Raw genomic sequence first — 27,656 nt, 5'->3', positions numbered from 1 at the left:
GCGTGATATTTATCAGTGTGTGTGTGATGAGCAATTCACACATCCGTCAACACATGCATGCATACACACACATGCACCACCATCGACTCAGCCTCACTAGGGAGACAAAGGTGGCCGGGCTGTGGTGCTGACCACCCACCCCCTCGTGTGCCACAGTGCCGGTCTTCACAGGTGCTCGCTAACAGCACTTGCCCCAAGAGTCTGTTAAGGCTATACGGGGGATATTTATCTTTGTCCTTGTTTTGGGTATGTCATGTGATATTTATCAGTGTGTGTGTGATGAGTAATTAACACATCCATCAACACATGCATACACATCATCATCCATCATTTTAGTTAGCCACAGATACATATACAGTGCACATGTCTACATATAACTCTATACATAAATGTACCTACACAAACATACGTACATATTTGACACGCAGGAATGCATCTACGAATCCGGTCTCATGAGTCGGGATATTAATAACATAATCATAGTCAATCTTTGTTTTTTTCCGGTAAAGTCACGTGACTTTACCGAAAAAAACAAGGATTCATTCCTGCAGTCACGAAAGAACCAAATGGAGTATCATCATAGTCAGCAGCAGCAGCATCAGCGTCGTAATAATCATTAGCAGCAGCAGCAGCAGAACAATCATCATCGCGCATCATCATAATAATGAATATAATCAACAAATTTGGCCATACAACCATGTGTGTCCTAAACCATCATGGTCAATTTATAACAACAGTAACCTTTAACCCCGTCATCATTATCATCATCACTACCAGCAGCAGCATCATTATGGCAAACAGAACACGCGTCTTTCCACAGCATTACTATTATTTATCTACGTGACTTTACCGAAAGACCCAAAGATTATTACGACTATAGTGAGCCAAGAATGTCTGTGTGTAACGCGCGTGACGTCACTGCACATGCACCCCACCCCCCTCATTAATATTCATGAGCGGGTGGATTTTTAGCACTCGCACAGAAGAAGGTCGAGCCGAAATAATTTGTTATTCGCAAAGTTCGCTTTAGGTTTCACGTTTCTTTATTGAAAGTTAATTTAATAAATAATTGTGCGCACCAACAAAGTGCATTTGGTGTCTTTATTTTTTTCTTCAGCACTTGAGACAAAAGGTAAGTCCAATTTATGCTTCTACATTAAGGTAAAATAGACATTTCTCGGTGATTTTCCAGACATTGTATTGAATTCCAATTTATTTCAACCTCAGCGACCGAAAGCAGAAGAGAATAAAGTATCAGAGCAGTGAATTTGAACAAATTGAAGGTCGGTTGTATACAGTGCTACAGTGACATGAAGTTGTGTTCGATGACATAGTTTTGTGCAAGATTCACTGCCATTAAATTTAAACAAGATACAATTATAAATATTACAGCTTCCGTCGTAGGACGGGCAAAGAATCTAGTAGTATATAACATGATAACAAAGTATACAATCGTGAAAGTGTACGAATTGTATGTACATGCGTGTGCATATGACTGGCAGAGCGTCATCATATGTTGAATGTCACTGGTGTGCATGTGCGTAGTCTACACGTGGGGGTGGGTGTTTGTCATCATTGGTGTTTGTGTGCAGAGTAAGGAAGGCTCGGTGTGTATGTGTTAATGGGTGTGTTAATGGGTGTGATGCGTGTAGTATTTATGTGGTTGTGAGTGGTGTGGTTGTGAGTGGTGTGGTTGTGAGTGGTGTGGTTGTAAGTGGTGGGGTTAAGTGATTGGTGTGGTTGTGAGTGGTGTGGTTGTGAGTGGTGTGTTAAGTGAATGGTGTGGTTGTGAGTGGTGTGTTAAGTGAATGGTGTGGTTATGAGTGGTGTGGTTGTGAGTGGTGTAGTTGTGAGTGGTGTGGTTGTGAGTGGTGTGTGAAGTGAATGGTGGTGGTTGTGAGTGGTGTGGTTGTGAGTGGTGTGGTTGTGAGTGATGTGGTTGTAAGTGGTGGGGTTAAGTGAATGGTGTGGTTGTGAGTGGTGTGGTTGTGAGTGGTGTGTTAAGTGAATGGTGTGGTTGTGAGTGGTGTGGTTGTGAGTGGTGTGGTTGTGAGTGGTGTGTGAAGTGAATGGTGTGTTTGTGAGTGGTGTGGTTGTGAGTGGTGTGTGAAGTGAATGGTGTGCTTGTGAGTGGTGTGGTTGTGAGTGGTGTGTTAAGTGAATGGTGTGTGAAGTGAATGGTGTGGTTGTGAGTGGTGTGGTTGTGAGTGGTGTGGTTGTGAGTGGTGTGTGAAGTGAATGGTATGTTGTCTACGTGTGCGGTGTGCGTATTTATTTGTGGTGTATTTATGAGTGTTAATAGCTAATTGTACGGATGGTTTGCTGTGTACGTGTGTGGGGTGTGTGGCATGATGCCTATGAGGAGTATACAGTATTTATGTGGGGTGTGTATCTTAATAGATAATATCATCTTAATAGGTAAGGTATCAATGGTGTGCGCGGAGTGTACGGTCTGGTGTGTGTACCGCGTGTGTAGTGTACAACACATGACAACATACAACAGATACGTACACATATGTATACATGTCAGTAGGTGGTTGTATGGGCACGACTAATCGCGCATGTTGTCGATAATGAAGTACCTGATCTACAGCCCCATGTGAACCCACTGCTGGATGAATGCCTCAACATGCCGTGTGAGCCGTGGGAATCGTATTGACCATACTTCACCTATTCGGGTCATAGCGGGTTGGTGGAGTGGGTGGTTGTCTAAAGGGAGCGGCGGTGTAGCGGTTAGCGCACTGCGCTAAGAACCCCGCCACCCGAGTTCGATTCCCAGCTGACGGGCCAACCAACAACCGGTGACGACTATCTGAACCGGTATTGGACCTCCCCTAGGTCGACTCAGCCTCAAATGCGTATCTTGTGCGCTCTGTGTAAACATCGCCACTGGGTTGACAAAGGTGGCCCGGGGTGGTGCTGGTCAACCAACCCTCTCGTGCGTCGTTCTGGCCTTCATAGGTGCTGCTCGCTAACAGCACTTGGCATAACAGTTTGTTAAGACTGTACGGGAGATCTTTTATTGTCAATCGGGTCGTTTCAGATATCAATCGTCGCTCGCGTTATTTTGTGACCGAAGCGTTCTCTCGAGCTCACTCTTAAGTGTCGGCCCTTCCATCAGCAAAGTAATTGCAGGGCTGCACCTGTACCGTGTGTCTGAATCAGAATCTTTATTTATGCTGGAGGAATCCGATGAGCTATAAAGCTCCTTTTTCGCAGGTGTCCATTATAGCATACGTTATATTTGACGTGAGCTGTGAAACTTTACATATCAGACCCCCACCTCACTTCCATGCAGTGCATTGTATTGCAGCGCAGTATAGTACATGGGAGTGTGGAGCGGTGGCGCAACGGTTAGCACGGTGTGGCATTGAGCCAGCGACCAGAGTAGTTCAATTCCAGGCCACGGCAAAATATCAGTGGCGAGCGATACCTGAACTGGTTCTGCATTCTGTCACTTCATGAATCCCGCGATGGCCAGAGTGGTGAAGTATAGCGACTCACGCAGAGTTGGTAGAACATCATCCAGCAGTGGATTGACAAAGGACTTTAAAATATTTACGGAATTATTGTATGCCAGTGGCGATTTTAGACTGGATGACTACTTTATGGAACTCCTCATTCCAAAGCAGTCATGCACTTATATGGCTGCTTCAGGTCTGCACATTTAAGCGTGACTTTTTGGTAAAGGAATGTCAGATGGAAGGGTGGGCTTAGGGAGCAGGGATCTAAGGTATTGCATCTCTTCTCGTACATAACCTCGGTTCACGCCTGGGATTACATTGAGACAGCAAGAGGAACATATGGATTAGCGAATAGTTTAACAGGGTAATCTAGCTTATTCTGTTTAACCAAAGGTGAGAACTCAAGAGAGACCAGGATATGCTGATTTTCAAGTTATGTGACCGCGGGTCAATAATTCAAACGCGTCCAAGGAGAGAGAGAGAGTAAAACTAGGAGATGGAGCAGTGACATCAATTTCACGTGCAGGTGCTGGTCAGATTGTTAACATTGCAGAATCGTGCGAGGTGGCAATCTGGTGAGACAAACCACCCAACAGTGGATCGACCATGGCTCATGATGATGATGAGAACGATGGCATTGGTTAATTTTTTTTATGTGTGAGCACTTACACTTAGCGAGGGAGCAGTGGCGCAGATATGGAGTGGACGGCACCCGGGCGAGAAGAGGTGCTCGAGGTTCAGGGCCGTACGAAGAGGAGAGGAAATTTGTAACGCGGTGGCTCTCATATCACTCCTCGCACCAGAGCCCGCGCCAACCACGCTAGGACCACTGGCGATGCGAGATTGTTTTGCAGGGTGTGTAATATTCTGATGTCCCTTCTCGACGATGCCTCTGCGCAACACCGTGTCGCGTATGCGGAAATTACGTATTGCGAGTGCATCGTCTTTACATTGTTAAGGTGCCTTCCAGATCTCTCTTGCACGAGAGAAGAGCCGCTGCTGTCCCGCCGGAGGTGTGCGATTGTTCGTCTGCAAGACGCCCATGGCTGTCCCTTAGCCACGATCGCTGCATCATGCACTGACACGTGACAGTAATGTGTGTGTGCATGTTCTGTGTGTGCATGTTCTGTGTGTGCATGTTCTGTGTGTGTGTGTTCGGCTTAAATGAGTGCCTGGTGTGGTGTGTAAAAATCGCCACTGGCATACAAAGGCGACCGGGCCTGGTGCTGGACACCCAACCCCTTCGTGTGTGTCGTTGCCGGCCTTCATAGGTGCTGCTCGCTAACAGCACTTGCCCCAACATTCTGTGGAGGCTGTAAGGGGGGTATTTGTCTGTGTTGGTGTGCACGTGGCTATGATTGCGTGTACGTTTGTCTTTGTGCCTGCGATTGTTGTCTGTTTGCCAACGCGTGCACCTGCATGTGTGCACCTCCGTGTGCCAGTAGGAGTGAGTGCCAGTGGGAGTGAGTGCCAGTGGGAGTGAGTGCCAGTGGGTGTGAGTGGCAGTGGGAGTGAGTGCCAGTGGGTGTGAGTGGCAGTGAGAGTGAGTGGCAGTGGGAGTGAGTGCCAGTGGGTGTGAGTGGCAGTGAGAGTGAGTGCCAGTGGGTGTGAGTGGCAGTGGGTGTGAGTGGCAGTGGGAGTGAGTGCCAGTGGGTGTGAGTGCCAGTGTGTGTGAGTGCCAGTGTGTGTGAGTGCCAGTGGGTGTGAGTGCCAGTGGGTGTGAGTGCCAGTGGGAGTGAGTGCCAGTGGGTGTGAGTGCCAGTGAGAGTGAGTGCCAGTGGGAGTGAGTGCCAGTGGGTGTGAGTGCCAGTGGGTGTGAGTGCCAGTGTGTGTGAGTGCCAGTGGGTGTGAGTGCCAGTGGGTGTGAGTGCCAGTGGGAGTGAGTGCCAGTGGGTGTGAGTGCCAGTGTGTGTGAGTGCCAGTGGGTGTGAGTGCCAGTGGGAGTGAGTGCCAGTGGGTGTGAGTGCCAGTGGGAGTGAGTGCCAGTGGGTGTGAGTGGCAGTGGGAGTGAGGGCCAGTGGGTGTGAGTGCCAGTGGGAGTGAGTGGCAGTGGGTGTGAGTGGCAGTGGGAGTGAGTGCCAGTGGGAGTGAGTGCCAGTGGGAGTGAGTGCCAGTGGGAGTGAGTGCCAGTTGGTGTGAGTGCCAGTGGGAGTGAGTGCCAGTGGGTGTGAGTGCCAGTGGGTGTCAGTGCCAGTGGGTGTGAGTGCCAGTGGGTGTGAGTGCCAGTGGGAGTGAGTGCCAGTGGGTGTGAGTGCCAGTGGGTGTGAGTGCCAGTGGGTGTGAGTGCCAGTGGGTGTGCATACTCGGGGGGGGGGGGGGGGGGGCATTGGGCGCAGTGTGTTAGCTCACAAAGCTCCAAACACGGCCACCTGGGTTTGATTCCCGATCCTTCATACGTGTCATTATATACGCGCTCAGTTCGAATGATTTATTCAATGGCTGTCGTAAAAAAAATATAAGATGGCAGTGGCCTGGGGGAAGCCTTCATCCAGCAGTGGGTAGATCCTAGTTGATATGTACACTGTTTAAGTGTGTGTATATATGTCTGTGTATATATGTGTACGTGTGTGGCTATGTCCCAGTGTATAAATGTGTGTATTTGCGTCACTGTGCATATATACATGCATCAAAGACAAAGATCCCCCTATAGCCTTAACAGACTGAAGGGGTAAGTGCTGTTAGTGAGCACCTATGAAGGCCGGCACGGCACACGACGGGGTGGGTAGCCAGCACCACGCCCGGCCGCCTTTGTCTCCACAAGTGACGATGTTTACAAACCGCACCAGATGTGTGTATGTCTCTGTATATGGTTTGTATGTGTCTGTCTGTCTATCGTTGATTTAGTTTTATTTGCTTTTATATTACAGATACACGTGTGTGCGTGTATTTGTATGCAGTATATGTCGTGCATGTGTGTTCATACAGAGAGGGAAAAAAGTATTTGATCCCCTGATGATTTTGTACGTTTGCCCACTGACAAAGAAATGATCAGTCTATAATTTTAATGGTAGGTTTATTTGAACAGTGACAGACAGAATAACAACAACAAAATCCAGAAAAACGCATGTCAAAAATGTGATAAATTGATTTGCATTTTAATGAGGGAAATAAGTATTTGACCCCCACTCAATCAAAAAGATTTCTGGCTCCCAGGTGTCTTTTATACAGGTAACGAGCTGGGATTACGAGCACACTCTTAAAAGGAGTGCTCCTAATCTCAGCTTGTTACATGTATACAAGGCACCTGTCCACAGAAGCAGTCAATCAATCAGATTCCAAACTCTCCATCATGGCCAAGACCAAAAAGCTCTCCAAGGATGTCAGGGACAAGATTGTGGGCTACAAGACCATTGCCAAGCAGCTTGGTGAGAAGGTGACAACAGTTGGTGCGATTATTCGCAAATGGAAGAAACAAAAGAACTGTCAATCTCTCTCGGCCTGGAGCTTCATGCAAGATCTCACCTCGTGGAGTTGCAATGATCATGAGAACGGTGAGGAATCAGCCCAGAACTACACGGGAGGATCTTGTCAATGATCTCAAGGCAGCTGGGACTATAGTCACCAAGAAAACAATTGGTAACACACTACGCCGTGAAGGACTGAAATCCTGCAGCGCCCGCAAGGTCCCTCTGCTCAAGAAAGCACATATACATGCCCGTCTGAAGTTTGCCAATGAATATCTGAATAATTCAGAGGACAACTAGGTTAAAGTGTTGTGGTCAGATGAGACCAAAATGGAGCTCTTTGGCATCAACTCAACTCGCCGTGTTTGGAGGAGAAGGAGGAATGCTGCCTATGACCCCAAGAACACCATCCCCACCGTCAAACATGGAGGTGGAAACATTATGCTTTGGGGGTGTTTTTCTGCTAAGGGGACAGGACAACTTCACCGCATCAAAGGGACGATGGACGGGGCCATGTACCGTCAAATCTTTGGTGAGAACCTCCTTCCCTCAGCCAGGGCATTGAAAATGGGTCGTGGATGGGTATTCCAGCATAACAATGATCCAAAACACATGGCCAAGGCAACAGGAGTGGCTCAAGAAGAAGCACATTAAGGTCCTGGAGTGGCCTAGCCAGTCTCCAGACCTTAATCCCATAGAAAATCTGTGGAGGGAGCTGAAGGTTCGAGTTGCCAAACGTCAGCCTCGAAACCTTAATGACTTGGAGAAAATCTGCAAAGAGGAGTGGGACAAAATCCCTCCTGAGATGTGTGCAAACCTGGTGGCCAACTACAAGAAACGTCTGACCTCTGTGATTTCCAACAAGGGTTTTGCCACCAAGTACTAAGTCATGTTTTACAGAGGGGTCAAATACTTATTTCCCTCATTAAAATGCAAATCAATTTATAACATTTTTGACATGCGTTTATCTGGATTTTTTTGTGTTATTCTGTCTGTCACTGTTCAAATAAACCTACCATTAAAATTTTAGACTGATCATTTCTTTGTCAGTGGGCAAACGTACAAAATCATCAGGGGATCAAATACTTTGTTCCCTCACTGTATGCCTGTCCCTGCACATGTATGTATACGAGTTATTGTGTGTGTGTATATATCGTGGGCAGCAGGTAGCGTATCGGTTACCGCGCTGCGCTACGAACCCAGCAACCCGGCTTTGATTCCCGCATTCTCGGCCACCAACACCGATGACGATTATCTGCACCGGTGCTGGGCCTCCCCTAGGTCGACTCAGCCTCAATTGAGTACCTAGTGTGGTGTAAATAAAAACGTTGCCAATGGGGAGACAAAGGCGGCCGGGCGTGGTGCTGGCCACCTATCACCACCTCGAGCGCCGTGACGGCCTTCATAGGTGCTGCTCGCTTACAGCACTTGCCCCCAACAGTCTGTGCAGGCTATACGGAGGGGAGGGGGGGAGCTTTGTCTTTGTATTTTTCTCGCCCCACTCATTACGCGCCACCCTGCAGTGTTGCCATGGCTCCGAGAGGCGTCATTTGACGCTCAAGCGCACGTCACAGGTCACCGAGAGGGGGTCTCTCTCTCTCTCTCCCACACAGATTGTCCACATTGGTGGGGGGGGGGGGTGTAGGAAGGGGGGGGGTTGGTGCAGGGAGGGGGGGGTGTGTAGGGAGGAGGGGGGTCCCCTTTAGGTCATCACACAGAGCCCCCTTTATTGAACCTGACTCGGGTTAGCCCGCTGAGAAATCCAGTTCCCTTTCCACATCCAACTCAAAGCCAACAAACCCTCCCTCTTCCCGAGCTCAATCGTGCCATTGGGGGCCGTTAGTCGTGCCTGTCGCAAGCCCTGAGAATTAAGGCGGCAGTGGAAATTCCACATTCGTTGTGTGGGAGGAAGAGGGGGGGGGCGGGGGACGGCCCCTTGATAGCGGTAACTTCCATTGGCTCAAGGTGGCGTCTGTTTTTATTGCTTGTTGACAATTTTCCACGATTTTTGCTTCCCATTGTGCTGTTGGCGTCGCGTCGTGAGACGGCTCCATTTGGAACTCTCTCGCACAGCATCGTAACATCCTGTGAGAAGAAAGATATCAAAAGCATACTTCCCGAGTAGTTGAGTGGCCTCATTTAATCGACACGCTCCTGAAGAGAAAGGTTTTGTTTTGCAAGGCAGTCAAACCCCGCTTTTTGTGATAATTTTCAGAGTTGGGATTTTTTTTCCCGATTGGGTGCTCATCCTAATTTAATGCGCCGTTTTTATTTTTGGCATGGCCATTGGTCACCCGACTGACACCATCACGCCGCTTCGCCCGTTGTTTGTCCCTTAGCTGTGATTCTTAAATATGTTATTAATCTTGATTTGAAGCTTTCGTGACTGCAGGAATCCATACTCTTTGGTTCTTTCGGTAAAGTCACGTAGGTAGAAAATAAAATAAAATAAATCACGACGTTGCGCCCGAAACGTCGTGATTTAAAATATGTTATTGTCTAACGGTACGTCAGAAACACTTAATCCGTGATCTGCAGTTGCCTGGGTGATAAGTGGGCTAAGTTTTGCTCAATCCTGGCCAGGTAGATCAAATACTAATTAAACAAACAACACACTTCAACTTTAATCACGGCTGCTGGAATCCGGATTCCAAGTCCAGCATCTCGACCGTTCTGGCTCAGCCTCTCTGACTCCGCATGCCTCGCTAGCACCTTGTGGTACTCAGTTTTACCATCCCCAAGCAGAACGATCGAGTGGCTGACTCAGCTCAGCCGATGCCCTACAACCAGGATTGGGAGCTACGTTGTTTGAAAAAAATTGCGATTGAAATGTTACCGAGCTAACGTGGCTCGGTCATTTGTCGTCGTCGGTGTCGGTGGTGCTGGTGGCGTTTGACCTTTGGCAGGAGGAGGCGCGGCAGAGAGGCGGCTCGTCGCAGTGGGACTCGCGCGAGGACGAGATCTCTCCTCCGCCGCCAAACCCCGTGGTGCAGAGGCTGATGCGGCGCGGAGCGGTGAGCGCCGAGGTCTACACCGAGGAGGACGCCGCCTCGTATGTGCGCAAGGTGAGCGTGACTCTTCGTGGCACAGTGTGTGGGTAGGTGCTGCCCCCCCCCCACCCCCCAGACTGTGTCCACCAGAGAGGTCACTGCACGCAGGAGGAGGTAAGTGGGTAAAGTGAGCATGACTCTCCGTGGCAGGGTGCGTGGGCAGGTGCTGCCCTCTGTCCGCAACGTGAGCGTTACTGAGTTGTTGCAGGGTGCCAGTGGTAGGTGCTGCCCTCTACTGTGTGAACACGGGGATAACCGCACACGGAGGAGGAGGAGGAGGCGAGTGTCTCGTACGTCAGAATCAGAATCTTGTATATTATCCTGGGGGAATCCGATGAGCTATGCAGCTCTTTTACGCAGATGTCCAGTAGGGGCACGGGGGCCAGCAAGTCACAACAGCAAACAAGACGAAAAGACGATAGCAGTGCAAAGTAGGGAAAAGGTGAGCAAGTTGTCGGGTGGGCGGCGTCATGGTCTGGGCAAGTGGCGTCGCTGTGGAGTGCGCAGGCGGTGCACCTGCACCGGGGGCCAAGGACTGGGGGGGGGGGCCTAGGTGATGGGGCTACAGTGGCAAAAAAACAACCCCCCCTCCCCCACCAACAACAACAACAACACGTGTTGTTATTTCTAACTGCCTCGTTAATATTTGTATGAGTTCACTAAAGCGGCTACTTTCTCTCCGAGTATCCGACGAGGCTCGTTGAGCTCTCATTTGTGATGGCCAGGTCGCTTCTGAAAAAGAAGCTAAATAGCTCGGTGGGCTCTACCTGGTAAAATCAAAGAAATTTAATGATTAAATTCGAGTGATTTGTCTACTTTTTATATACGTTGCACTCCTATCGTGTTTTTTGTATTGTTTGACGTCGTAACTTTGTGACCTGCACCTACTGGTCATCTGTGCCAAAAAAAAGTTTTATATCTCATTGGATTCCTCCCGCTATAAATAAAGATTCTAATTCCAGTTCCAGGTAGTCAGTCGGTCAAAAACGGAGAGGGGGGTGGGAGGGGGGCAATGTGGGCGTTGAGCAGGACTTCTAATCAGGGGACAGAGCGACATGGATAACACGAGGGGAGAATTTTCAAACAACAGGAGCGGCAGAGAAGCATGAGCAACTCCCCCCACCCCCCTACTTCACGGAGGAGAGAGGTCGAATGCAGCAGGTGCGATAAGAAGGTCGAGGTTAGTGGAATGCTCGGCATGCTGGGTACAAGGACGAGAGGCGAGGAGAGATAAGCGGAGGGGAGGGGTAGGTGTGGGTGAGACCACGAAGGATTGATGACCACGTCAACGTGATAACATCTTTATGCTCATCACCACCACCACCACCATCATCATCATCATCGTTGTCGTCCATGATATATCCACTGCGGGATGTTGGCCACCCCAGGCTGTCATCATCTCCCACGGTCTTGCGATGTGGCAATCCATCTCGCTCGTGCAACACGTAGCTCGGCTCGTCGCTCCGTTCCCAATGTGACCTCACTCTTGGGCATGCTCCTTCCTTATTTTGGCTGCCATTCCATCTTTAGTCTCGGCCAGCGCTCATCCCTCCGGGTGACATGTCCTGCACAGCCCTCGTACCCGACTTAGAGGTCACGATGATTTCTCTCACGATCCATGACGTCTATAACTTGCCGCTCCTCTCCCCGTCTGTCAGCGTAAATTGCGGAATGTGCCTCGCCGAAGCTTCTTTTGCACACTTTTCAGCTTTTGTTCCATTTTCTCCACTCATGTCTGTCCATCGTGCAGTTACTGAAGGTGGACCGGGATCTAAATGATGAAATCACGAGGCGGAAGATAGCGGCTTTGAGCGTTTGTTGTTGTAAAACTGAAGTCGAGTTATTCGGAATATTTTTTAGGCCGCCTATTAATCTGCGCAAGCGTGTGGTGAGTGTGTCGTTTAAGGCCCTCGGCCTCCCGGCACAGCTAAACAAAGTAAAACAGTCACGTGTAAGAAGGAAGCGTTCAACACGCCCAATCATCAAAGGGCAAGGTTTCAGTGGTTCATTTCCGACAGCGAGCGTTCACTTAGGGGTGTCCGCCCTCTTATTTTTTCTGTCGTGCTCTCTCCCCCGGCACCCCCCCCCCTCCCCGGCCACCAGGTCATCCCCAAGGACTACAAGACAATGCAGGCCCTGTCCAAGGCCATCGCCAAGAACGTGCTTTTCTCACATCTCGACGACAACGAGCGCAGGTGAATGGCGGCGGCTGTGTCATCTGTGTGTGTCTTTGTGCATAAACCGGTCCTGGAGCTCTGGACCTACGTCGACTCACCTGACGTGGGGTGTAGTAAACACCGCCACTGGGGAGACGAAGGCGGGCGGGCATGCTGCTGCCCGCCCACCCCCTAGTGTATAGTTCTGCCCTGCATAGGTTTTTGCGAGCAGCACTTACCCTAAAAGTCTGTGAATGGTTTATGGGGAATCTTTGTGTCTTCTGTGAGTGTGTGTTTCTCCTCATGCTGGGGAGTGGTAGAACCTGGAAACCCGGGTTCGATTCCCGCTCACGGCCAACACCAGTGACGATTATCTGAACCGGTCCTGTGCCTCCCCTAGGTCGACTCGGCGTCAAATGAGTACCTGGTGCGGTGTGTAAACATCGCCACTGGGGAGACAAAGGCGGCCAGGCGTGGTGTTGGCCACCCCCCCCCCCGTGTGCTGTGCTGGCCTTCATAGGTGCTCGCCAACAGGACTTGCCCCGACAGTCTGGTTAGACAATACGGGCAATACGGGCGATGTTTATCTTTGTTGGAGCCGTTGTGCAGTGGTGTAAAGCACCGCGTGACGAACCAGTCCTGGCCATGGCCAACACCACTGGACGGCGGGGGATGTGTTCCCCGCTCGCTCGGTACTCTTCCGAAGCGCACGACGTCGCATGCGCCCCGTTAGTTTGACGTCACGGCCATTCGCGTGTAACCATTACGGTCGGCTTGCCTTAAGGACGAGGAAGTGAAATGTACGTCCTGTCCTTGTGGACATCTGGTGACGATAAGCACACAAAATATGGCCCGTGCCAAAACAATCCCCAGGAGGGTGGTCCGGGCGATTTGCGTGGCCGGTACTAAAACCCTGGAGGCCTTGGACACCCACAACCCCTTCACCAATCCGCATTGACCAGCATGGCGAAGTAAGGGTCAGATAATTGTCTACGTGACCGACGTGCCGTGAGGATGCCTGCATCCAGCAGTGGATAGATCATTGTTGCTGCTGCTGCTTCCGATGATGCACATGGCGATGCGTCGTGGGCCGGCGCCAGCATCCTCTCATTGTTCGGGAGGCGGCGTGCGGTTTTAACGGCGGAGCGGAGCGGCGGTGCCGATGGAGCGGTGGCGATGGAGGGCGATGGGCAGCGGAGCGCGTGGAATCGCGCCGGTGGGCGCCACCTCGAACTCCGTCTGGAATTTTTAGCGCTGGCGCGCAGCCCCCCCCCCCCACCGTCACATTTTGGCACGGGCTCAAGGAAATGGCACGGGCTTCAAAGAGGGCCCCGGCTCTTTTTTCCTCGGCCATGCGCAACGCTTTTATTTCATTTCAAAAGCAACCGATAATGGAGGGAGGCGGCAGGGTTGTTCGCGCGAAAGTAAAAAAAAAAAGATCTAAATCGAATCGAGTTTAAAAAGAGAAGGAAAGAATGATCCATCGCCTCCCCCCCCACCATCCCCTCTCGCTTCCTGCCTTGTCATCAATTTGTTGACAAGTCGTCGCAATTTAGGGTTCAAAGTGTAACCCAAGAATCAATTCATATTCTTGGTTCTTTCGGTAAAGTCACGTGAGTTTACCGAAAGAACCAAGAATATGAATCCCTGCAGTCGCGAAAGCTTTAAAACGAAATCCAAGAATCAATTGTTTTCTCGATTATCGTTTGGAACATTCGCCCGCACTTTTTGTGTCGGTTTCACGAATTCTAGGCAGTCGATTCTGACGCGCGTGACTCCATGCATGTGCCGTGAGCCGACACTGCTGGCGAACTCGGTCATACACGGCTGCAATATAGCCCTTATAATTATCATCATCAGGATCGTCATCATCAGCCATGCTTTGTCCTCCCCCGCCCACGCCCAAGCCCTTGCCATCCCTCGCCGTCTCGCGATGTAATGATCTGTCCCCTTCCTGCGCACGAGTTGACGTCATCTCAGAATCAGATTCTTTGTTCAGTCCGGAGGAATCCGATGATCTACGAAGCTCTCTTTCAAAGATATCCGGTAGCGGCAGGTCAAGTGAGCCACATCAACAAAAATAATACAAAATACGATATTATAAGAGCAAGATATAGAGGAAATGTAAGCAAGTCTATAAAATAATTAAATATAAATGAAGTGTACAAGCACAAATAGCACACGCACATCAATTCCTTCTGATTATCCAACAGTAAATGTAAGTTTGGGGCAAGGCAGCAGCAAACCAGCAACAACAACAAAAAGTCCCAGACCACACCAAGACAACAACACACAGTCCCTCTGTGGGGGGCGGAGACGTTTAAACCATCAACACATTAAAAATGTTAAACAAACTAGACTAAACTATTTTTTTTATTTTACTAGGTAAAGCCGACTGAGCTATGTAGCTCTTTTTAAGAAGCAACCTGGCCACAAATGATAGCTCAACGAAGTGGCTTATCGCGTGGAAATTTATAGCAGAGAAATAACTCTAAACGCGTGTTGTTGATTCTAAATGTAGGAGGGAAACACCGGCGGACCCGGAGAAAAATCCACGCGACCACGGGGTCAGAATCGACCCCGCGACCTGCAGTATATCAGGCGAGGTAGTTAACATCTCCTAGCCACCGTGGCGCGGTCCCTCTCTTTGAGTGTCGCCGTGCGCTGCGTAAACTTTCCCTTGCCACGTCGTTACATTCCGAGCGAACGTGGCAGGGAGCTCATCATTTGTCGTCGTCGTCGCCGTCAGAGGAGGACCTGGAGAAAAATCCGCTCGAGCACGAGGAGAGAGAGAGAGAGACACGCAAACTCCAAATATACAGCAGCAGCAGCAGGCGTCAGGGTCGGGATCGAACCCACGACCTCCTGTGTACCAGGCGACGACCCATGCGGCGGCGGCGACGATAACGACGGTAACGACGATAACGACGGCAGCAACTGTAACGACGGTAACGATGGTAACGGCGATAGCGACGATAACGACGACAACGACGATAACGACAATAACGACGGTAACGACGGTAACGACGGTAACGACGGCAGCGACGGTAACGACGGTAACGATGGTAACGGCGATAGCGACGATAACGACGACAACGACGATAACGACAATAACGACGGTAACGACGGTAACGACGGTAACGACGGTAACGACGGCAGCGACGGTAACGACGGTAACGACGATAACGACGGCAACGACGGCAGCGAAGGTAACAACGGCAGCGACGGTAACGACGGTAACGACGGCAACGACGTTAACTACGGTAACGACGGTAACGACGTCAACGACGGCAGCGACGGTAACGACGGTAACGACGGTAACGACGGCAGCGACGGTAACGACGACAACGACGGTACCGACGGTAACGACTGCAACGACGGTAACGACGTTAACGATGGTAACGACGTTAACGATGGTAACGACGGTAACGACGACAACGACGGTAACGACGTTAACGATGGTAACGACGTTAACGACGGTAACGACGGTAACGACGACAACGACGGCAACGACGGTAACGACGGTAACGACGTTAACGACGGTAACGACAGTAACTACGGTAACGACGGTAACGCGCATTCTGTTCGTCGGGCGGAAGCGAGCCCCCGCAACGAGAGCTGCGTGGCGCCGCGATCCCCTAAAACCCTCGCGCTGAAATCCACCGACGACGGAACAGACACGCGCGCGAACCAATACCGCTCAGATGAAACGGAGAATTCCTTTGTGGAATTGCTCGGGGATTTGCGGGTTGCGCGCGGCGCAGGAGATAAGGCACCTGAAATCTTCCCCCGTCCCACCCCTCACAACCCCCGGGGGTGCGGGGGTTAGACTTGCGACGGCTGATCCCGGCTCAACCGCCCCTTGGATGTTGTCTCGGTTTCGTAAAGCCCTCTGCCGCCTCCGCCGCCAACGCCGCCGCGGTCGCCGTTCTGGTTGCCACAGCCAAGGGCCCGAGGGGGGACTCCTTTGTCTTGGCACCGCCCCGGCCCATCAACCTGTGATGGTTGAGCCGGACGGATAATCGCCATCTCTGTAATCGGTCGAAATGCCCGCGCTGTCGGTGGTCGGGCTGACGTAAGGAAGTGAAATAACTTTGGGGGCTCTGCGAGGGACCACAAAGGTGGTGGGGTCGTGGATGTGGCTCAGTGGGGGCGCACTGACTGGACGCGATTTGATCGCTCCCGTCGCTACGTTGTCCTTCGCCCGCTCCTCCGGTTAGCACGGTCGGATGCGTACGGTGCGAAAGAGGTTCAACACAGACACATACAAGTCGCATCTCAAACGCACATCTCTCATGGCACTTGCGTCCAACAAGTAAATCACGGCCACAACTTGCTTTTTTGTTTAAATTATGAACAGGTACAAATGGTACAAGTGTTGCTTATTCTCTCTCACTGTACAAATGAAAATAGACTTGAGTTGACTTGATTCAGATACCACGCCTCTTTGTGATGGCCACCCTTGACAGCAAACAAACGTAGTCGTCTCTGATGGCTCTGACAATAAGAGGCGGGCGCATACGAATTACCGATTACTTTGAAGTGTTTAGGCACCAATGACCGATTCCAAATCTAATGCAATCGGATATTTAAATTGAATGTCATTTGGATTCTTCCCATTACTGAGATGGAGGCGATAGGCAACAGACTGACAGAGCAGCCTCACTTGGTCTCTCGAGACAATGATCGATGGACAGAAACCAGTCTCTGGTGGGGTATCTCTAGTCAATGACAGACAGACAGACCAGTCTCTGATGGGGTATCTCTAGTCAATGACAGACAGACAGACCAGTGTCTGATGGGGTATCTCTAGTCAATGACAGACAGACAGACCAGTGTCTGATGGGGTATCTCTAGTCAATGACAGACAGACAGACCAGTGTCTGATGGGGTATCTCTAGTCAATGACAGACAGACAGACCAGTGTCTGATGGGGTATCTCTAGTCAATGACAGACAGACAGACCAGTGTCTGATGGGGTATCTCTGGTCAATGACAGACAGACAGACCAGTGTCTGATGGGGTATCTCTGGTCAATGACAGACAGACAGACCAGTGTCTGATGGGGTATCACTAGTCAATGACACACAGACAGACCAGTGTCTGATGGGGTATCTCTAATCAATGACAGACAGACAGACCAGTGTCTGATGGGGTATCTCTAGTGAATGACTGACAGACCAGTACCTGATGGGGTATCTCTAGTCAATGACAGACAGACAGACCAGTGCCTGATGGGGTATCTCTAGTCAATGACAGACATACAGACCAGTGTCTGATGGGGTATCTCTAGTCAATGACAGACATACAGACCAGTGTCTGATGGGGTATCTCTAGTCAATGACAGACAGACAGACCAGTGTCTGATGGGGTATCTCTAGTCAATGACAGACAGACAGACCAGTGTCTGATGGGGTATCTCTAGTCAATGACAGACAGACAGACCAGTGTCTGATGGGGTATCTCTAGTCAATGACAGACAGACAGACCAGTGTCTGATGGGGTATCTCTAGTCAATGACAGACAGACAGACCAGTGTCTGATGGGGTATCTCTAGTCAATGACAGACAGACCGGTGTTGGAGATGGGATCTCTAGACAGGTGGTCCCCAACCTATGGCCTGTGGATCATTGAAGGTTCTGCAAGGCCATGGCAAAGTGATCCGCGGGAACTTTTGCAATTACAATTGAACTAACAAAAACCCATCCACCACGTGGTTCTATTTACTGTCGATTGAAACGCGTTATCGGTGCGCTGTCGTCTGCGAAACGTGCGTCGACAGCCATCGGCGGGTCCACAGTGTTCTGGGCCCCGCTGCTGCTCCGAGAGAGACAACGAGAGAGAGACACCGACGGGGGTCTCTGAGGTCTCCGGGGGGGGGGGTGAAACCACGGCCGACAGAACCGGTCTGTCAGAGCCCCCGCATTACGTGCGAACCGTGACAAATGTAGCACGGACTGCCGCACTCCACTTAGCCGCGCTGCTGTCGATAGCCTCTAGGTGACAGCACACTCCGTCGTCGGGGGTGGTGGTGGGGGGGGGAATGCATAGGGGAACTACGCTCTGCTGACTGCGATGACGAGCCGACTGCGTTGGTTTTTTTTCCGTTTCCACCCACCCGGGTGACAAGGGTCACAGAATCCCGGGCGTTTGTCTGCGGACGGATGTGCGAGTGTCGGCTACAAGCTGCCTCGTTTGCTTCACTGATGGACAGGCAGGCAGACAAAGTGCACACCAGTCGAGAGATGGAAAGACGGACGGAGAGAGATGGGCAACGGGTGTAAGCGCTGTCAAATCGTCGCGGCACATCGAGGCCGAGTGTCTCCTCGCATCGCCATTGGCAGCCCGACGCCGCCATCATCATCGTCATTGTTAGCCAGGATCAATCCACTGCTGGATGGAGGCCTCCCATCACTCGAATGGCGGCAGAGTCAGGTCAGGTGGAGGCCTCCAGCAGACGCAGAGTGCATTCCGGAACGCTCTTCCTTCCGATATTAGGAGGCCACTGGAGCTGTGCAGTTTTAAATCATCTCGATTGACAAACTCATTTCTTTAGAACTGCTTTTTGTGTTTTGTTTGTTATCCTTCTCCCGCACCTCCGATTAGCATGGTTGATACGTACATACCTCCCAAAGCCATCGCAATCCCGCATGCCAAGGGAGAGGGAACGTGCCCCAGGAGAACCGTGCTTCTATGCCCACGCGCCTGTGCCTTCCACCTTCACCGGCACACGCACACCGCTGTGGTCATGAATACAAAAGGTGACGTCTGGTTAAATAACCGCCCCCCCCCCCCCACGATAGAGACAGCACAGGGAAGACCCAAATGCGGCAGCGGATTGGCAAAGCAATGCACAGCGGCAGGTCCTCGTTTAACGCGCTAGTCGTAGACACGTTCCCCCCGAAAAGTGCCGCACGAAGCGAAAAACACGTTAAGCGAAGACAATTTTCCCCACCACCCGTGAATAATTAAGTTACGATAAAGTTCGGCGAGGTACGGTGTACTACGCACTCGCGCGGCCAGATGGCGGGACAAATAATTGTGCTGCCTCCTGCTGTGGCCACCACGTTGGTGTCACGTGGAGATCTCCGTGTGATCCACTAATCCCGAAACTCCCACAGCGGCAGGATGGTGCTGCGGCCAGTAGATGGCAGTAGAGCAAGTGGGTGTCTGACCTGACTTTGTCACTGTTCGAGCATTATGAGCCCCTCTTGCACACATGGGATGTCCTCGAGGCACACTACACACGCTTCAGAGTCGGAATCTCTATGCTGCAGGAGGAATCCGATGAGCTATGAAGCTCTTTTTCCCACAGATATCCAGTAGGGGCACGGGGTCAGAAAGTTCCAACAGCAAACAAATAGGAAAACACGACAGGAGTGCAAAGTATAGGTAAGGAAAGGTAAGCGAATCACTCAACTTGTGGAATTAGCCAAACATCCCGACGCAGGACCCTCCTGAACAACAACAAAAAAACAACTCGTGAGACTCATTGAGACTTCTCTGGCCTACTAACCGACTCAAGGGCAAGAGTTCAGAACAGCCAATGCCATGATGACCTCTTAACCTTAACTCATCCGTCGCTTCCTCCGTTGGCAGCTGTCGCAAAAAAAAACAAGTCAATAATTGACCTCTAGGACCGTCCGTGCAATTTCATCGCCACCATCACCACTAGCATCTGGCTTCAACGCCGGTGTCGGTGACCTGCCTGCCTGCCTTCCCTCCTCCGTTCTGCTCAACATGGCCCAACCCTCACCACCTACGCTCTTTCCGGTTACAGCTGTTATTCTTTCGTCATCCTCGCCATCATCATCATCATCAGCCGTGATCTCTGTCCACCGCTGTATGAAGGTGATCCTCAAGCCGCCGGCATCTCTCGTGGTCTTGTGTCGTCGACGATCCAAACTTAGCTACGGTTCCGTCGCTCTGTCTCTGTGGCGGGACCAACTTTACCTACAAACTAAACGATTTTTTTTTATTTGATCAGATAAGGCCCACTGAGCTATGTAGCTCTTTTTCAGAAGCCACCATGGCGATCATAAATGATAGCTCAACGAAGTGGCTTGTCATCACGTGGAAAATGATAGCAGCCAAATACTCTAAAAGCGTGGATGTTGATTCTAAATATGGGAGGGAAACACCGGAGGACCCAGAGAAAAATCCACGTGACCACGGGGTCAGGATCGACCCCGTGACCTGCAGTATATCCGGGGAGGTAGTTAACATCTCCTAGCCACCGTGGCGCGATCCCTCTCCTTGGCTGTCACCATGCGCTGCGTAAACTTTCCCTTGCCACGTCGTTACATTCCGAGCGAACGTGGCAGGGAGCTCTTATTTCATTATCATCGTCGTCGTCATCACCGTCGTCTTTTTTCGCGGTGTTATTCACCCTCGGGAGCTCGGGCGTCCCGTGACACGTGCTGCCCAAGAGCGCGATGCACCCCCAGAGCCCGCCGCTCATCCTGCATTCTCTTCGCAAATCCCGGCTCTTATCTCCTTTGTGCATTGTTTGACAGGTGCATTCTCTCTGCACAGCCCCGACGCAAGCCCCGCTCGCGTTTCATTTCATTCGCGTTTGTATATATAATTTTATTATTCTTTTACGCCCTCGTTTTCTTTCCATATATTTCTCACGCGCCTCCACCCCCCCCCCCCTTTCCCTCCCCGACCTCCACCCTCGCCGCGGCCCCCGCCGCTCCCGTTTGTCCTTGAGGTTTCCCGACGACCGCGAGGCCGTCCGTCGTCGTCCGTCGTCGTCCGTCGGCTGCAATATAGCCCTCGTAATTATCATCGTCATCATCTTCATGATCGTCATCATCAGCCATGCTCCGTCCTCCCCCCGCCCACACCCAAGCCCTTGCCATCTCTCACCGTCTCGCGATGTAATGTTCTGTCCCCTTATTGCGCACGAGTTGACGTCATCTCAGAATCAGATTCGTTGTTTAGTCCGGAGGAATCCGATGAGACGCGAAGCTCTCTTTCACAGATGTGAGAAAGAGCTTCGCGTCCGTGTCCCCTCTTGTCTCCGCGCGAGCCTCCCGCCGCGTCGCGCGTCCCAAACACAACAACTTTGTCGGCGTGGGTTTACGCCCAGTGTCCTTCGCTAATTTTCAGAGGGGAGGGGTGTGGGGGGGGGCGGAGGCACTTTCGCCGATAAGACAATCATTGTGAGGGGCCGTCGTGCCATTTGAAGCCATTGGGGTTTGACAGCGCGAAGGAATGCATCGACAAATCCAGTCTCATGAGTAGGGACATTAATAACATCATCATATATGTCAGCAGCAGCAGCGCAAGGAATAGCAGCAGCATCAGCGTCATAATCCATCAAAGGCAATGACAGCAGCAGCAGCATCATCATCATCAGCAGCAGTAGCAGGATCATAATCATCATTAGTAGCAGCAGCACAATCACCATCATAGTTAATATAATCGGCAAATGTATACATACAACCTGTGTATCCTAAACCATCATGGGCTGACCTTTAACCTTGTCATCATCACCGTCGTCACTACCATCAGCATCATTGTCACGTATGAAACATGCCTCTTCCCATGGCACAGTACACAAGTGTTCTTAACAAATTTTCGGAGGCGGGGGCCACTTTCGCCGATGCGACATCGTCAGTGTGAGGAGCCGCCACGCCATTTGAAGCCATTGGGGTTTGACAGCAGCACGACGATGGTGATGATGATGGGGGGCGTTCTCACAATTTGTGTTTGTATTGTCAGGGGGCTGCATGTCAGACGCCGCACTAAAGGCATCCAGGGGGCCGCCAGTGGCCCCGCGGGCCTTGCAAACAAGAACACCGCTTTAGGCGGCAGGTACAGCGGGCGGCCTATAGACTGTTGGGGGCAAGTGCGGGAGGCACCGCGCACGAGCGGGTCACGTGACTGGCATGACGCCCGGCCGCCTTTGTCTCGCCGGTGCCCGTGTTTACGCACCGCTCCAGGTGCTCATTTTAAGACCAGGTTGAGTTGTCCTTGGGGAGGCCCAGGATGAATACAAACATCACTCGCCGCTGTAATTAGCCTTGGCCGTGAATTGAACTCAGGTTGCCGGGATTTGTCGTAGTAGCACGGTGCGCTAAGCGTTGCGCCGCCGCTCCGCTGGTACGCACGCACGCACACACGCACGCACCTGTTTAGTCTCACAGAATGGTGAGCCGAGAGCTGTTGGTCAGCACTTACTCGGCGCGTGAATCTTTCACACACACAGAGATAAAGATCCCCCGTATAGCCGTAACAGACTGTAGGGGAAAGTGTTGTTCCCCGAGCACCTATGAAGGCCGGAACGGTACACGAGGGGGTGGGTGGCCAGCACCACGGCCGACCGCCTTTGTCTCCCCAGTGGCGATGTTTACACACTGCACCAGGTACTAATTTGAGGCTGAGTCGACCTAGGGGAGGCCCCGAACTGGTTCAGGTATTTGTCACCAACGTTGGCCATGAGCGAGAATCGAACGCCAGTCGCCGGGTTCGTAGTGCAGCGCACACACGCGCACACACTCCGTATATGCACCTCCAAATCTGTGTGTGTGTTTCTCTCCGTCATCCCATCATCCCCCCGACCCCACCTCTCCATCCCTCTTTCTCATGCTGTCGAGTCGTTTTGGCTTGGACTTTTGCAAATTCCACGCTTAGGGGCCGCGGGCGAGAGAAAGAGAGAGCCAGGCGATGGAGAGGGATGGGTGGGGATGGAATGGGAACACAGGGGAAGGGATGTGAGGGAGGGAGGGAGGGGGTGCAGGCGTGCAGGTAGACTTGGCTCTGTGGTTGCGGGGGAAAAGTCGCTGCCTTTGATTATGGTTCCTTGTCTTTCTCCACCGGGTGCCTTCATTAGGCCCTCTCTTACCCAGTTTACGGTTAACGACGCGGAGCCCAAGGGGCTGTTGTGGGCAGCACCGCAGTCAGCCGGGTGGTCTGTTTGGGAAATGTTTTTTTTAATTTGTCAAACTCGGTGAAGCGACAAATAATTGAGACGCAAGGGGGTCTGTTCGGCGCGGTGGAAGTCCTAATTGGTGAGGTCGTGAGTTCAAATCCCAGCCAGGGTCGGCTTGGCTCAGTCGTCATTGTCATCATCATCATCATCAATCGTCGTTATCATGTTGTCATTGGCATCATCATCATCAGCAGCAGTTGCAGTAGCGGCAGGAAGGGGGGCTGTAGCGGCAGGATCATCAGCAGCAGTTGCAGCAGCAGCACTAAGAGGGGCTATAGCTACATGACCATCATCTTCAGCAGTTGTGGTAGCAGCAGTAAGGGGAGCTGTAGCAGCAGGATCATCATCGGCAGCAGCAGCAGTTACGGTAGCAGCAGTAAGAGGGGCTGTAGCTTTTTCAAAATCATCATCATGAAACGACAGGAGCAGAAAGAGTAGCGCCTACAGCAGCATTCGTCATCATCATCATCATCAGCAGCAGCAGCCACTTATTTTCCCAGGACGTCCTCTCTCTCTCGGAGTCTCAATATTTTTTGTGCGGGGGGGGGGGGGGTGTGGAAGGCCTTGCATCGCGATGTTTCGCCAACTCCATTCTTAACGGGTGTTTGGCTTCACGTGCCAGGAAGCCGGAGAACCCGGAGAAAACCCCCACGAGGGCATACGCGCCTACAACACCTGGCAAGCCGCCCTCACGCTCGCCCATCGAAGCACCAACCAGGCTGAAGCCTGTTTAGCTTCTGAAATGTAACGCGACTGGGCACATTGAGGATGATGCACGTACGTTGAACTTCTTTCGCACCGTGCGTAGCCCAGCCGTGCTAATCGTGGCAACTCGGAGCGGCACGCGCCGCTATAACGCGCAAGGCGCGCGATTGCAACGCGCAGCGCGCGCACACCGTGGTCACGCGGAATGAGCCCCATTGCAACGCGGAATGCGCGCACCGTTATGAAGCGGAACGCGTCCCGTTATAAGGCGGAACGCGTCCCGTTATAAGGCGGAACGCGCGCTCCATTATCACACGGTTTCTGAGCGGTCGACGACGACGAGCTGCCGTTGTAAGGCGGAACGCGCAGTGGCGGCCTACCCTCATCTCGGTTATTTGTCCCGCCATGGGATGGCTGCACGCTGATTTTACAGTGCAAATGTCATTCAGTGACAGTAATTCCTCGCTTTGCGTGCTGAACGCGCCACTTGTCAGGAAATAATCTTCCGCGTTAAGCAATGAATTACTTTTCGATTTAAAGCTTTCGTGACTGCAAGGACTCATCTTCTTTGGTTCTTTCGGTAAAGTCACGTAGAATGAGAATAAAATAAGAAATTAATAAAATAAAATAACACAATAAAATTCTCACGACGTTTCGGCCACAACACAAGTAGCCTTCTTCAGGTGAAAGGAACAGACCTGTCGGGACGACAGAGCTCTGTCGTCCCGACAATAAAATTCTCACGACGTTTCGGCCACAACACAAGTAGCCTTCTTCAGGTGAAAGGAACAGACCTGTCGGGACGACAGAGCTCTGTCGTCCCGACAGGTCTGTTCCTTTCACCCGAAGAAGGCCACTTGTGTTGTGGCCGAAACGTCGTGAGAATTTTATTGTGTTATTTTATTATTTTATTCTCATTCTACGTGACTTTACCGAAATAACCAAAGAAAATGAATGACTTTATTTAGTTAAATTATGATGGTGAATGTATGTCACGTGATTTCACACGTCTCTACAAGACGTGAGTGAACACATCTCTATGAGAGTGACACAGGCGATGTGAGTGAACACGTCTCTACGAGAGTGATGCAGGCAATGTGAGTGAACACGTCTCTACGAGAGTGATGCAGGCGATGTGAGTGAACACGTCTCTACGAGAGTGACACAGGCAATGTGAGTGAACACGTCTCTACGAGAGTGACACAGACGATGTGAGTGAACACGTCTCTATGAGAGTGACGCAGGCGATGTGAGTGAACACGTCTCTACGAGAGTGACGCAGGCGACGTGAGTGAACACGTCTCTATGAGAGTGACACAGGCGACGTGAGTGAACACGTCTCTATGAGAGTGATGCTGGCGACGTGAGTGAACACGTCTCTATGAGAGTGATGCAGGCAATGTGAGTGAACACGTCTCTACGAGAGTGATGCAGGCGATGTGAGTGAACACGTCTCTACGAGAGTGATGCAGGCAATGTGAGTGAACACGTCTCTACGAGAGTGATGCAGGCAATGTGAGTGAACACGTCTCTACGAGAGTGATGCAGGCGACGTGAGTGAACACGTCTCTACGAGAGTGACACAGGCGATGTGAGTGAACACGTCTCTACGAGAGTGATGCAGGCACTATGAGTGAGCACGTCTCTATGAGGGCGATGTGAGTGAACACGTCTCTATGAGAGTGATGCTGGCGACGTGAGTGAACACGTCTCTATGAGAGTGACACAGGCAATGTGAGTGAACACGTCTCTACGAGAGTGAACGCAGGCGACGTGAGTGAACACGTCTCTACGAGAGTATGCAGCTGTTGATTGGAGCCGTGGGAGGTGGCCCTCCCCTCCTCTCGTTGGGCACCATCGGCGCGTTCCCGCTGGCTCCACATCACTCGCTCTCCTGCGAGGGCAGCGTGTCCGCAGCCAGTCCTGGCACCACCACTCCACAGGCACTCACACGCGTGTGCGTGTGAGTGCGTGCGTGTGGGGGGAGCGTTGGTTAAGCGGTTGGTGCACTACGCTACGAACCTGGGTACGCGAGTTCGATTCTCACTCCCGGCCAACACCAGTGAGGATTATCTGAAGCGGTCCTGGGCCTCCCCTAAGTCGGCTCAGCCTCAAATGACTCCCTGGTGCGGTGTGTAGTAAACATCGCCACTGGGGAGACAAATGCGGTCGGGCGTGGTGCTGGCCACCCACCCCCTCTTGTGCCGTGTCGGCCTTCATAGGTGCTACTCGCTGACAGCACTTGCCCTTTAAGTCCATTAAGGTTACATGGGGGATCTTTGTCTTTGTGCGTGGAATACCTTCACACATGTATGGCAAGTGGAAGAGCGTCAGAGGTTTGTGTTCGGGTTACACCGGTGGACATAGAGTTTAGGGTTATCGTTGGGATTACAGAAAGTGATCGGGTTGGATATAGGCTGATAGTTATTATTAGGGTTAGGGGTCAGGTTGAGAATTAGACATGAGGTTAGCATTATTGTTCGAGCTAGGGTTAGGTTTAGGGTTAATATTCCACGTAAGAGTAGTGTTATGCATAGGTAAGGGTTACGATAGCCTCGTGGTTGTATATAGGATTAAGCTTAGCGTTGTAGATTGTGTTCCGGTTAGGGCTATAATTGATGTAAGTGGGAATGTTTGGGAGGGTTATGAGGAGTGTTGATGTTTGGGGGGGGGGGGGGGGTGTAGGAAGAGTGGCAAAGGGGGGTAGGGCTCAAAGTGTCCTCACAGTCAAACGAAATCATCTCCATTGGGTGGCCCTCAGCCCGGTCGTGGAAATTTGCACACACCTCTGGAGGGGACCAGTCAGGGCTGGAATTCGAAGGCAACTGACAAGCGAGGGTTGACGGGAAGGACGGAAGTCAGCGTTAAGGTGACGGATCGTGGCCACCGGAGCCAAAGTGGCACTTTCGAGCGGAGCAAACCGTCGCGAGGGCCGAGCGAGCGTCAAGCATCCCCCCCCCACCCCCTCGCTGCGCGGAACCCGACGACGCTTGGTCCACGGGGGCCGCGACGTCGCTCGGCCGGGGGCACCGCCCGTCCAGTTGCCCGGTCCCCATTCCTGCGCCCGCCGTCGTCGTCCCGCGTTGCATTCTGGGCAAAGTTTTTGTTTTTTGTCGCCGGTCACTCCGTTTGTTTCTCTTTCTCGTTGCAGACTCCCCGCGGCGCCGAGCGCTCGCTCGCTCTCACCGCTCCCGGCTGTTTTGTTTTGTGTTCCGCTCCACCCCTTCGTTTTTTTTCTCCACCCCCCCCCCTTCCCTCCCTCAAAGGACTGTCCGGTGCCTCGCCTTGCCGCTCTCCCGCAGAAGCCCCCGCAACCCCCCCCACCCCCCCTCCCCACCCTACCCCCCCCCCCCCCCCCGCTGCTCGTGGGCACAGCTGACGGTTAGAGAGGTCTGGATGCCAGCCTCCCTCCGCCGCCCCCTTCCCCCCCCACGACTGTGTCAGCGATCGGTTAATGTACGTATGTACAGTGAGGGAAAAAAGTATTTGAGCCCCTGCTGATTTTCTCCGTTTGCCCACTGACAAAGAAATTATCAGTCTATAATTTTAATGGTAAGTTTATTTGAACAGTGAGAGACAGAATAACAACAAAAAAAATCCAGAAAAACGCATGTCAAAAATTGTTATAAATTGATTTGTATTTTAATGAGGGAAATAAGTATTTGACCCCTCTGCAAAACATGACTTAGTACTTGCTGGCAAAACCCTTGTTGGCAATCCCACTCCTCTTTGCAGATATACTCCAAGTCATTAAGGTTTCGAGGCTGATGTTTGGCAACTCGAACCTTCAGCTCCCTCCACAGATTTTCTATGGGATTAAGGTCTGGAGACTGGCTAGGCCACTCCAAGACCTTAATGTGCTTCTTCTTCAGCCACTCCTTTGTTGCCTTGGCCGTGTGTTTTGGGTCATTGTCATGCTGGAATACCCATCCACGACC

General features: G+C 51.6%; 1 protein-coding gene across 1 annotated transcript in view; it reads left to right on the top strand.

Annotated features, from left to right (window-relative positions):
- The window catches only part of LOC116956883 (cAMP-dependent protein kinase type I-beta regulatory subunit-like), a 110,028-nt gene that overhangs the window by 5,710 nt on the left and 76,662 nt on the right, over positions 1-27,656 (top strand). Inside the window, exons 2-3 of the mRNA XM_032978750.2 lie at positions 9,775-9,933; positions 12,022-12,113. Coding sequence (XP_032834641.1) covers positions 9,775-9,933; positions 12,022-12,113 — 251 coding nt within the window. The remainder of the gene's footprint in view (positions 1-9,774; positions 9,934-12,021; positions 12,114-27,656) is intronic.

This window comes from Petromyzon marinus, chromosome 3, assembly GCF_048934315.1.
Source record: "Petromyzon marinus isolate PM22_M1 ecotype Great Lakes invasive population chromosome 3, UKy_Petmar_22M1.pri1.0, whole genome shotgun sequence".
NCBI lineage: Eukaryota > Metazoa > Chordata > Hyperoartia > Petromyzontiformes > Petromyzontidae > Petromyzon > Petromyzon marinus.
The sequence above is the reverse complement of the archived record's forward strand: the minus strand, read 5'-3'. Positions and strand labels throughout refer to the sequence as shown.